Below are 12,094 nucleotides of genomic sequence, written 5' to 3'. Positions count from 1 at the left end.
GAAACTGACGACCCAAAGTGCCATCAATCACAATGTCAATCACTTTTTGTCATAAGTAGACACTGGCACACACACATTCGCCGAGGAAGAGAATATATTTTCAGAGGTTGAACATTGTGTGCAATGTCAACGTTTGTCCACTTGTTGAGCCGTCCTGGCAGAAGGACTGCGATGGGTGGATTTGGGATGCGAAGGCGCAGGATTCGGCTTGTTGCCCACAAGCTGTAGACAAAGGAAACTTAAGTGGTCACTTGTGCGAGTGTGTGTATGTGTTGTGGGGGGTGTGTGTGGTGTGTGTGCCTGGGCTGCAGATGCCAAAAGACGAGGAGTGAGCCGGAATACGCATACGCCATGTGTGCCCCTTAATTATGCTGTGGGCTCTGGGCGGACAATGACAACTTAAACAGCCACTAAAGCTAACCAAGCACGTGCTTTTGGCCCTTTCCACCCCGCAGCGTTTATCCGTTCTTAGTGTACTAGCCCCCTGCTACCATTTTCCCTACCCCCAATATGTGCCCAATGAGCCAAGCTGTTTTTTGGGCCCGGTCAGACTGCCAGTCACATAATTCACTTGAAATGACATCCAGATAGCTTTGGCGTGGGTGCAGAGTTTAAGCCACTCAAAACTTTTTGTTAGCACTTGGCAAAGGCGTCAAAGTTGACCTTGTGACCGGCCAGCCAAAGCTTATGAAAATTGCCAGAGCCGGGTTCGATTACACTGGCCGGAGGTATTGCAGAATTTCGAGAATGATAAATCTATTTGATAAGGTTTCTGTAGATATTGTAACGAGGAAATTTATTATAGTGACACAATGAACATAATCGACGCCAATGGCACTGAAGTTCGGAGTAAATATTGTCAGTCACCATGAATAAAACCCAAAAGTGAACTAAAAACAGTACATTTACTTTAAAAAATAATCGCGATGATCATTGAATTGACCATGCAAGTTCTTAAAAATGCGCAACCCTTTAAAATAGTCAGTCAACACTCAAAAAAGGAATCGACCTGAATTTTAGAATATGAAGTCTTTGCCATTTTTCTGTTAATTTAAATATGTGAGCCCCTAAAACTACTGGTCAAATCCAGTAAAATTACTAAATAAAAGGAATTGTTTCCTAAATTAAGAGAAATAAACTTACTAAATAATAGATATTGATTTTTTAATAAAAATAGATATAAGGAAGTTGTCGTTTCCATAAATATTTAAATTTAAGGGCGAACATTTTCTTAAAGAAAATAAACATAGAAATTTCATCATTGATAAATGCCTTGATTACCAAAAAAATATAATCCTTGGACTTACTTTGTTTTTCTTATCAGTGTACCAATTGAATACTGCCAAAATAAATTTCGCTGAGACTAATATTTGTGGAGGTTCCTAAAAGCATAAGCAATATTTTTTCTAAAGAGCCAGCGATTTCCCTTTTTCCGAACCTGCTTAAAATTGATTAAATAGGGCATGACGATATGCCAGAACTTAGACTTGTAAAATCAAATTAGGTAAATCTCCAGTACTCTAATTAATTAGTTATAAGCGTATATCCCGATTGTGTGCGCTCCTTCAGACCGTGTTCCTATGATTTAATAGAGTAGTTACTTACCCAAATGGTGGGCGATATGATCGTGCTCCTCGGACTCGCCGATGATGAAGTCCTGGTGCTGGTGGTGCATCTGCTCCAGGTGGTGCAGCTCCCCCTCGTCGTCGGTCTCCTGGGCGGCGACCATGGAGGCGGATTGCAAGAGCGAGAGGGACAGGCAGATAATCGAGGCAACGGCGGTGGCAGTGGCAACAATTAGCCGTGAGGATATTTCCGGCATTTCTCGCTTCCGCTGCAGTTTCCCCGCGTTTCCACGCCGCCGCTGCTCGCGACGCGCGGCAATTGTCGCTGCATCCGCTGTCAGCGGAAATATTTTAATTTCCATTTTTTATTTGCTAACGCCGGTCCGGGCTTTTCCTCTACGCTCCGTTCTCGTCCTCGTCTTCCTACGTAATTGTGTTTTCCTCGCCGCTCTGATTGCCTTGGCACTTGCTTCTGCTGTTCTGCTAGGATCCTGGCTCTTCACTTTCGATTTTCCGTAATTATCAAATATTTATGCACATCGTGTTGCTCAGCTCTGGGCCGAGAAGTTGGAAAACATTCCCAATGCATTACTGCAGACGTTAAAGCACAAATTGTAGCCCCTGCGGATGTAGTGCACTATAAAAAAGGTAAAAAAAAGAGAAAAACAATATTCAATGTGTGTTAACCATGCACCAGATATGCTATTAATGTTTTAACGCATTTATTATACTTCGTTTTGTGCGCCAGTAATTGTTTATCATTTTATTATTAAATAATTATTCCATTATAAATGCACACACTCAGACCCTTAAACTCTGCGGGCTGCCATAGTTTTTGTCTTCATACATTATGCAGAACTGTGTGTTAGGCGAAATGTGGGTGGCAAAGCTGTTAACAGCGAACAAACTGTGCTGAAAGGTTAAAGAGTCGCGAATTGACAATTAAAACTTATACAAATACAATTATAAAATCAATATTTTGTGAGAGCATCAAAAACAAGAAAGGAAGATACACAACAGTATATTAATAGTTTATAAAGCCACAATGGCTTATTTCTTGTATCCTTTTAAATGTTTTAAATATGTATACCCCATTGCACAAGTAAACATATCTCCTTTTAATACGTATAATAAGTCAAACTAGCTAAGCTGATTAGCGGCAATACTGGTATAGACCAATATTCATTGGTTCTTTTTGCTCTGAAGAATTCGCGATCTCATTGTGTTGAAGAATAATTTTACATAAGCACAAATTGCAACAATACGTTTTTTAAATAGAAATTCCAACCGAATTTTAGAAGACGTTTCTATAACACTCTAGTTGGCAACATATATTTTAAAGTTATTATTTGATTATTAAAGAATAATAATTTATTACCTTTTACAGATCTAGCCTTTGAATAACAGTTGTTTTATCAATTGAAAATAAAATGATTTTTTTTTTATTTTTAGAAAAACCTGTTGGATTTCAGAAAATATCAATAATTTTTGGATCTTATGTACTTTTTTTTAAAGGTCTAAAAATAATATTTTTGTTTGTGGAAATCAAAAGAGTACAACAAACAGTTTTTCATTTTTTCTCTCTTTCTTTCTGTTATTGTATGATTTTTTCGAGAAAATAAGTTTAGATCCTTGGTGATTACTTAGGACATTTTTTAAATTCTTTCCCAAAATTCCTAGCCGGTCACGTATAAATCTTTTCTTTTGTTGAAATGTTAACGTCTTGACTCTCTGCTTTGCCGACCCAGGGTCGCAGGAGTCAAGGAGGCCCTTGAAAAAGCAAATGGTTTATTCAATTCAAGCCAGCCAACGAGGCGTATGGGTAACTTGACGTGCTTCATTTGCCACCACATAAGCAGAATGCAACATTTTCCAACCGCAAGTCGTTTTCGGTTACGTACATCGTACGTACTTGCCACCCTCTCTTCGGGACCTTTTCCTCCTGTCCTCTCTACTATATGTATCATTTTATAAATTTTGTATGCTGAGGCCGGAGCTTTCTTTAATTGCTGGGTGCGGCCATATTAGAGAACTCAAGCGGAGCTGCAGCCCAACTTGGGGATGGGGGGGAAAAGTCGGTTGAAAGGAGGAGACAAGACTCAACCAGGCCAATGGGGAATCTGAGGGAAACTTGAAAACAAAAGTCAAGCGCAACGCAATGGAAAGCGGCAGAAAGGCATTTAAACTTTTGGACAAGTTTAATTTCCCGTCGAGTGTGGCCCATGGTAAGTGCCAGAGATGGTTAAGGACAGATACCGAGCAGGAGTTGGGAGTGCTCTCGCTTATGGAATTGAAAGCACTTTCCATCTTTGAAGAAATTGAGTGCTGGCAATCAACTAATTGCGGTCAGATCCCTGGTCATGATTTTCCGCCCTGACGTTTTATCGATGGGTCGGAAAGGGAAAAGGGTCTGCCATTTCCGTTATTAATATTGCCGGTATCAGCTTTATTCTGCCACCGTTGATTATCCTTGTCCGCGGACCATTTGGCTGTTTTATAATCAGTTGACCAGGTGAAAATATATAACAAAACAAAATATTGCCGGGTTGAATTCTTCTATTGTTATTCTTTTGTCAGAATTTTGTCACCTTCGTGTGGCCTTTGGCCATTAATGGCATTGTTCGACGGGATTGCCTGGTTTTTTTATATTTCTACGTTCGCTGGAGAAATCATAAAGATAGCGGTCACAAAGAGCGGCGAAAAAGGGTGAAAGTATAAAGAGAACGGACTGAATGGAAGAGATAACGCGAGTGTGCTGAAAACTTGAACGAAATGTGACAAATGACGTCTTCTTTAATAAATTGGCTTAAATGGTTGACATGCTGCATAACAACCGAACCCCGCTGGGATTGCCCAGGATGGGGTTACGTTTACGTAGATGACAGGTGGCCAGTGTTTTGACTTGACATTTATGGGCGTAAGCGAGTGAAAACCAGAAAAAGATGAGGGACAAGAAAATCTAGTGATTAACTTTGAGGCTTTTTTGTAAGGGAGTTATACGTTTCAAAATATTTAGTTCTAACTAAAATTGAATGCACAAAAAAGTTTATGTCTATGTGAACTATAAGCTTCAGGAACTGAAGCATTTTGTTATTAAATCAATAAATCTTGTATATAAAATAATAACATTCAATTTATTGCATTTGTATTAAAAATCAAAAATATTTGATAAGTTTCTAGATTCAATAGGCATTTAAAGCAAAATCATTTACACAGTTTAAAATGGGTATAATACTGTATTAGAAGGTACATTGCATGAATATTTAAAAACTGAATCTTTGTATTTAAATCTTTGTATTTATTTAAAAATACTCCTTATCATAGCTTTAAAGTATCGTCAATTTTTACATTTTCTTTTTATGCTAGCTGGGCAGCATTTTTTTCGCTTGCTTGGCAGCATTTTAATGCTAACTGGTCAGCATTTGAAATAACTTCATGCAAATAATGAGTGATATTCCCCTTTAAAGAAGATTCCCAAGTGAGTGCACTCAAGCCGGGATTTAGCTTCCCATTATGTCTGGCCATTGTTCCGTTCATCGGTTCGTTATCTCTGGTAAACAGCTTAGAGACCCGGGACCCATCTGCTGCTCCCAAGGCAAATCAGCCCGACCAAGTCCGGCAATGTCATAATGATAAATAGCCTGGCCAAGAAGGACACAAAATGCCCCGGCAAACTGGGCAATCTTGGCCAAGTATAAAGTCAAGGTAACAAGGCAATTGACACCTTCTCAATGTGGGCCTGGTTGTGCCATTAGCATTTCTATTTGATGGCTGGGTGCTGTTCTACCTTCGACTATTTTCATTTCGCCTGTTGTGGGGCAGCCTTTGTTTTGGCCAGGTCTCCGCGCCGGTTCATTTTGTTTCATTCTGTTTATCGCCAGCTGTCAATCGTTAAATGACAAACAAAGAAATGCGGCCAGCAATTTGCAGCCAGCCAAATGGCGTCTATGATTTCCAACTGTCAATGACAGTTGCTAATCCACGGAATTTCTGCTTTCTCGGGCTTTTACGCTGTCTTGCTTCGGAAATGAAATAACAAATGATATCTCCCTGTGGACCCGGCATTTTTGTACCCGTTAGTCGGGGAGTGATGGGGAATATTATAATCTAATAAGCAAATGTATCTATCTGTCGCCTTATGCAAAAAAGGTATTTGAAAAAGAATAACATTATTAGTTAAGTAGACTTAGATACATTCTTGTATTTTGAGCTCTATCACCTTTAATATTATAAATAATTCAATTAAAAAATTGTTTCAAGTTTCGATGAAATTATACGAATCTCAGTCATATTTCAATGTATCAATGTATATTTGACCATCAAATATCCTTGCATCTATCTATCCATACCCAACATTTCGAAGGTAGTTTATAGTCTGGACACTCAGGAATAGAAGTTGTTCGTGCTTAATATACTTATACACCTAGCTTTTCCCTCTTTTCACTCCGCATCCATATTTTCCACTCTTCTTTCGCCTGTGCATTCTCCTCTTATCCGCATTCTTCCCCGTTTTTTATTTGACATTCTCTTTTGGAAGCGTTTTGCAACACTCGCGTGTCAAAAACTGCAGCAGAATGCCAAATAAAGAGCTTGTTTGTGTCACCTGGAATGGTGGGGGTTTTTCTTCTTGTTGGTTTCCTCCTGGAGTTCCGGAACTGTCGCTGGTAATATGCAGAAAATGGCATTAAATTAAGCTTAATCCCAACTACCATTTTTTGCCAATGAAAATATGCTCGGATTGCAGCTGAACTAGAATATTTATCTTTCTGACGCTTTCTTCGTCGAGTCATCCGTTTATGCTTAATTTCTGTCAATAAAATCAACCATTTTTAAGACCATCACTCGTATGGTGAAAGGGTATGATAAATGTGTTGAAAGGTATGTAACAGAAGAATTTGTGAACCGGATCCCTAGTCAAGTCTATCTAGTCACGTCCGATTTTCCCTGTAAACGTCGAGATCTCCAAAATTAAAAAATATATAGAGAGTTGAAATTTATAATAAATAATGCTGGCGCGGCTCTTATAATGTTAAAGTTGAAGTGCTATTAAATAATCTTTAATTTGGTTTACCCCAACTTTTTCAAACAAGCGCTTATTTAAGAACTTACTTATAACTTGAGGTTTGAAGGTTATCTGAAAAAAATGATCCTTAGGGTTTCAAAAAAACCTCTGGTTATTAAGAACATAATCTCACACAGAGATAAATATTAAAGTACATTGTTCTTGAATTGAGAACATTCGTTCTAAAAAACCGTGTGAGTACATTTTGGTATCAATGTTCTCAATATAAGAACGAAATGGTGAGAAGAGAAATGTAAAATGGATTTAATTAAGCAACTTTTTTATAAGTACTGGCTGGACTAATAGTTTAGTTGTTGAGTTATATATGGTAAATTCAACATGATTCAAACACAATTAAAACATTTTCAACTCCAAAAATTTCGTTTTACTTCTAAGAACATTTTAAACTCAGATGAAAACGTCAGAATTCTCTCTGTGTACAAATCTCCCGAGTTCGCAATCCATTACGAAATTGTGATGTAGCATCAATTCATTAAGTAAGTTTTAGTTCTCTATTGCAACATAACGTTTCGAATAACAAGTAAGCATGCACAATTTTTCAGTGCTAGAGGAGAAAATGAGTGCTTTTAACAAGCATTTAACACATTTGCTGTTTCTTGGTCCTCAGTTTAATTAGAGCCTGCGTTTACATCATTTGCAATAATTCATCTGTCCACTGAGTGCCAGATGCTATTGTGCATCGCTCGGAATAAAAATCAAATCACAGCCCCGTCCATCTTGGCTGTCAGTTGCCATGACGCCTCCTTGTTTTTCCCCGCCCTCTCTCTCCCCGGCTGGGAAATTTCTTCTTTTAATATAACAAGCCATGCGAAATGCGTATACAAAAAGATGGCAAAATGTTTGCTCCAACGCCCGCTCGCACTAACTGGCCGAAAGCATCGTGTTCCCACTGCCATGCAGCTTGTGCATTTTCCTCGTCTTGCATTTGATTAACCTACAAAATGGCGTTTGCTCGTGGGCAACAGCTCGCCGAGGGGGCGTGGTCGGTTGTTGGTGTGGTCTCTGCGCTTTTCTTAACGGGCAGCTTTAATAAAAAATGGGGGGAAGGAAAAAAAGGGGCAGTGGGCGAGCTGCAGCGGGGAGGAAAATGCATAAATGCATAAAAAATTGGCCAGCTTACAAGCCGCTTTACATATGCAATACGGTCGCCTGCTGTGAGGGTGTGTGTGTGTGTGAGTGAGTGTAAGTGTATTGACACACATACAAACAAACAATGTTGCAAGCACCCGCTCTTCCGACACGTGTTTGCTTTCCTCTACTTCCGTTTCCGGCGCAGCCATTGATGTGACTTTCCGTTATTTTAACAAATAACTAGCCGTTTTCGGAGCTCTTGAAATTCTCCAAAAGATTTAATTAATATTCCCGAAATTATTTGCCCAAAAAAGCACTATCAAAATCACCTGAGGACTAAGTACTTGCTTTTCTGATGGAAGTGCAAAAGTTCGGTGAAACATTTTTGCACCAGCCAGAAAGTATGCAGCAACCTGACAGCTTTTGTGCATCTGTGTGCGTTTGCGTGTGCGTGTGGCTGAGAGTTTGCGCTCGTTTGTGTTATGTGGGTTGGCCATGCATTTCCGGTTTTAATGATTATAACACAATCAAGTGCATATTGCCTAATTAGCGATCCCCAGCAGCCAGCGGCGTCCTGGCCGCATAAAGTGCATAAAATATTCCCCGCACTCACTGCGGGCATTTCATCCGCATGTGCATGTATTGGTGTTGGTGCTAGTGTTGGTTGACGTGCGCCAGTGTGTGTGCCCTCGCATATTTTATGTCTCTTATTGGAAGGCATTCCGCCACGAACTATACATGTATGTATGTATTTTATGGTATGCCCATAATGTACATGCTTTCACCAGCCAAAATTTCTTGTTCATGTTGTTTATCCTGCTTCCGTTTTGGGTGTGTGTGTGTGTGTGCGAAAATATTGTGTGTAATTGTGTGGTACGCTACCCGTTTTATTTGATAATTTCGCTCAAAACTCGCCACCTATTCATTAGCACTGACGAGCAGCGCTCCACGAAATTTGTAGACACAATAAAAGCCAAATGTTATTCCAATCCCTCCTTTGTAATGTTCTGACAATTGACGTGGGCGCCCATTAATTTAGTTAAAGCTCGGTTGTTGGTCGTCCTACACTTAAGATGCGATCAAACTGTTTCCGACCCACAAACGAACAAAAGTTATCAAAAAGTTAACTGAAACCATGGTATTCGGTATTTTTGCCTAGAAAGCCATAAACAAAGTTAGGTTTAGGTAACCTAGTGGCAAATCATACTTTTGTTAATTAATTACACATTAGTTAGTTACCCCAATTATAAAGTATATTCAAAAGTACTTCTTTTACTTTGTCTTCTTACCCATCTAAAATATTTCAAATTTTGGGCGCAACAAATGTCTTGCAACAATTTTATTTCAAAATTAACAAATTTATTTTATTTACAGTGTGAGGTGCAACGATGTCGAAGTTACCATAAATAGACACACGATATGCACACACACGATATGCAAGCCAATTTGAATTTATCTAATGTGTATGTAGATTTTGGTTTTTCTTAAAACATAAGCAATTTTCGTTTGCCAAGGCAAAAGTTTGAGTGCCTAGACAAGCAGATATCCACTACTCTGTTGTCCAACTTAAAAATAATTATGCTTCATTTTCAAGTATCGTGTATCACCAAGTATAAGTATGTATTGGCAAAAAAATAAACTTTACTTAAATGTATTAAAAATGTGAGTGCCAGATAGTCTATCGCTTCATGGGCGTTTGTAAGTGCTAGCAAAATCACCAGAATCTACTTGTTAAATCTCAACTCTGTAACTTTTAAGGCTTACGCGTTCTTGACAGACAGACATGGCTAGATAGACTCTGCTAGTAATCCTGATCAAGAACATGTGTACTTTATGGGTCTGAAATGCTTCCTATTACATACTTTGCATCGAATAGGATACTCTACGAGTAAAGGGTATATAAATAGGTATCAGGTATATAATCGTACCAAAAATTCCTCAAATTAAATTTTGAGACAAAGTATGTTTAAGTATCGGTATATAAAAAACGAAAACTAAACTAAAACGACTCGTCTTTTCTTAGCGACACGAACAATAAACTAATTTCCAAAAAGGGTTTTTTTAGCATTTCTTATATGCGTTAAGTTGGCGAAACTCTAGGTGGCTAATATATTCAGCAAAATTGATTGCTTCAATCAATTAATTCAACAGTTACAAGCTTATATTTATTCAGCTTACTACCATTTTAAGTCCATTTTAGCAAAATTAGCAGGTAAGAGTGTAAAATTGCATAGAAAAAACACCTAGGTACTTATCACTTAACGAAATGTTTCTCATTTGTAATTTTGTTTGTTAACCTTTTTTTATATATGTAACCAAATTAGAGCTTATAAAGTAGCATTTTTTATGCTATTGCTTTCCTGTGTTATTTTGCCATTTCATAACTAGTTAAGGGGTCTATTACATGTTTTTGTTTGTTTTACTCTTTGCCCTGTTAAGATGGGTTTAATTTCGAACCACAGTTTTAATGTGACACGGCTTTACGTTGTCAACCACTTTCAAAAGTAATTACATTTTTTTCCAACCAAATTTCATAATTCCGTTTCGAACTGTGTGATAATAATCCTGCCCGTTTTATATCCTCTGAAACGCTTTTTATATTGATGCTGCTCTTTGCAGGCCACTTTTAATTGCAATAATTAAATGTCAAATTAAATCCTAAATTCCTCGGTGGAATTAATTCAATTGGCGTGACAGTCAAAGAGAAATTACGAATAAAATACCGCAATTTCACTTGGCCCCTAGGGCTAGGGCTCTTCTATAAATGCCATTTGCAGGCTCTAAAAGCCGAGAGGAATGCTGTGATTGTTTTCCCGCAAGTCGGTCTAGCAGTCTACTCTCATTTTTTCATTTTTTTTTTGCAGCCAGCCATTTAATGAGCCACGCTCGACTTGCCACCAAGAATGCAATCAGCAGGGGAGGGGAAATCAGGATGCAAGGGTAAACAGCCAGGACCAGCCCAGGATGCCCAGCAAGGAGCCAGGACCGGCACAATTTGCGTTAAGCGGGCTGTGAAAAATGAAGTACGAAATTGGAGTTGGCAGCCAGCGTCTCGAGTCGTGTCTTCTTGCACTTATTTATTTATTTATTTAACTCTGGCTATTTCTTCCGCTTACGTTCGGTAATGGGCTATTGTCCTATGATGATTGCGGAAACACGCTCTCGTGGAATTCAATTCAAGCGTCCTCTCAGTCGAGTGACGAAACGCGAACGCACGGACTTTCGGCACTAGCGAGTAGAGTAGAGCTGCGAACCAGCGCGACCGTCAGCGTTGCGCACTAAAACCATACTAAACTAATTTGCTTAGCAGGACGCACTGATTACACAAAGTCCTCGAAGGGCGATAATCGCTGCCATTCGTCAGGAGTGCCGAGTGCCGAATGAACTTCGTCCTGCATCGGCAAGGACTCGTGCGGCTGCCGATCTGAGCCGAAGGCCAATGGCAAAGAGAGCCATTTCCTGTTGGAGAGCAACAGAGGTAGAGCTCTGTTATCCAGTTAACAGAGCGTTGACAGGATAAGAAATCATTGCCTTACCATCATGGGTTAAGGTAGCAAAGTCAGCCCTGCAACAGCAAACTATTAGCTCTACTTTTTAAACTCAAACCTACAATAAAACTTGGAAATATATATTTCAATATTTACAATACAATCCATTTCTTGCTAATTTACCCATTTAAATGCAGAAATTCCCGCCATCTAGCTGCCCATTACGCAATCATGCCAGAGCGTTCAATCATTTTGAAATCCCCAAGCACACAAACACACACAGAACTCTTCTCTCATCAATGCAAAAATCAAACATTATTTATGCAAATTACAAACCATTATTATTAAAGCCAACAACCACAAAGGCAGTAATAGTAACAAGTTCGGGGCGTGGGAAATGGGAAAGGAGGAGTCCCAACCAACAATCATATCCGTCATAGTCAGAGGGCCGGGGATTCAGGGATCTGGGGGGATGGAAATACCAATGCTTTGGGGAACCAATTTCGCAGCCGGCATAAATAAATTTTTACTTAATGTAGGTCAGTAATGTTATGTTTTCTCTCTCTTAGAGCTGAATTCGCTCTTCTGAGTGCTCCGCTCTCTGTGGCTTTCTCTTTCTCCCTCTCTTCAGCCGCAACGCCATGAAATATGCTACTAAAGTTGCTTCTTTTCCGGCGAGTGTGTGCGTGGCCGCCTGCGTGTGTGTGTAGGTGTTCGGGAAATGCCATCAAGCCTCAAAGGACCGGGAATGCTTGCATAATACAAACAGCCAATGATATTGTCATGATTCGTTGAATAATTTCAATTGCAGCTGTGCCAACGTTTTCAGAACAGACGAGTAATCGGTATGTTAAAGAAACCCTAGGCTAATAGTTTAGCTGATAGGA

The 12,094-nt window shown here is 39.2% G+C and overlaps 1 protein-coding gene across 2 annotated transcripts in view; it reads right to left on the bottom strand.

The window, feature by feature from the left end:
• Positions 1–11,003, bottom strand: part of DIP-theta (Dpr-interacting protein theta) — a 42,921-nt gene extending 31,918 nt beyond the window's left edge. The window contains exons 1-2 of one of the 2 annotated variants that reach the window (XM_017090496.4): positions 10,836–11,003; positions 1,606–2,202 (exon numbers count right to left, since the gene is read on the bottom strand). In XM_017090496.4, the coding sequence (XP_016945985.3) occupies positions 1,606–1,927 (322 nt within the window). In that variant the 5' untranslated portion in view covers positions 1,928–2,202; positions 10,836–11,003. The remainder of the gene's footprint in view (positions 1–1,605; positions 2,203–10,835) is intronic. The other variant, XM_017090495.4, reaches the window with a different exon arrangement.
• Between the last annotated feature and the right edge of the window lie 1,091 nt (positions 11,004–12,094).

The sequence above is a fragment of the Drosophila suzukii genome, chromosome 2L (genome assembly GCF_043229965.1).
Source record: "Drosophila suzukii chromosome 2L, CBGP_Dsuzu_IsoJpt1.0, whole genome shotgun sequence".
In the NCBI taxonomy this organism is placed as follows: Eukaryota; Metazoa; Arthropoda; class Insecta; order Diptera; family Drosophilidae; genus Drosophila; species Drosophila suzukii.
The sequence above is the reverse complement of the archived record's forward strand: the minus strand, read 5'-3'. Positions and strand labels throughout refer to the sequence as shown.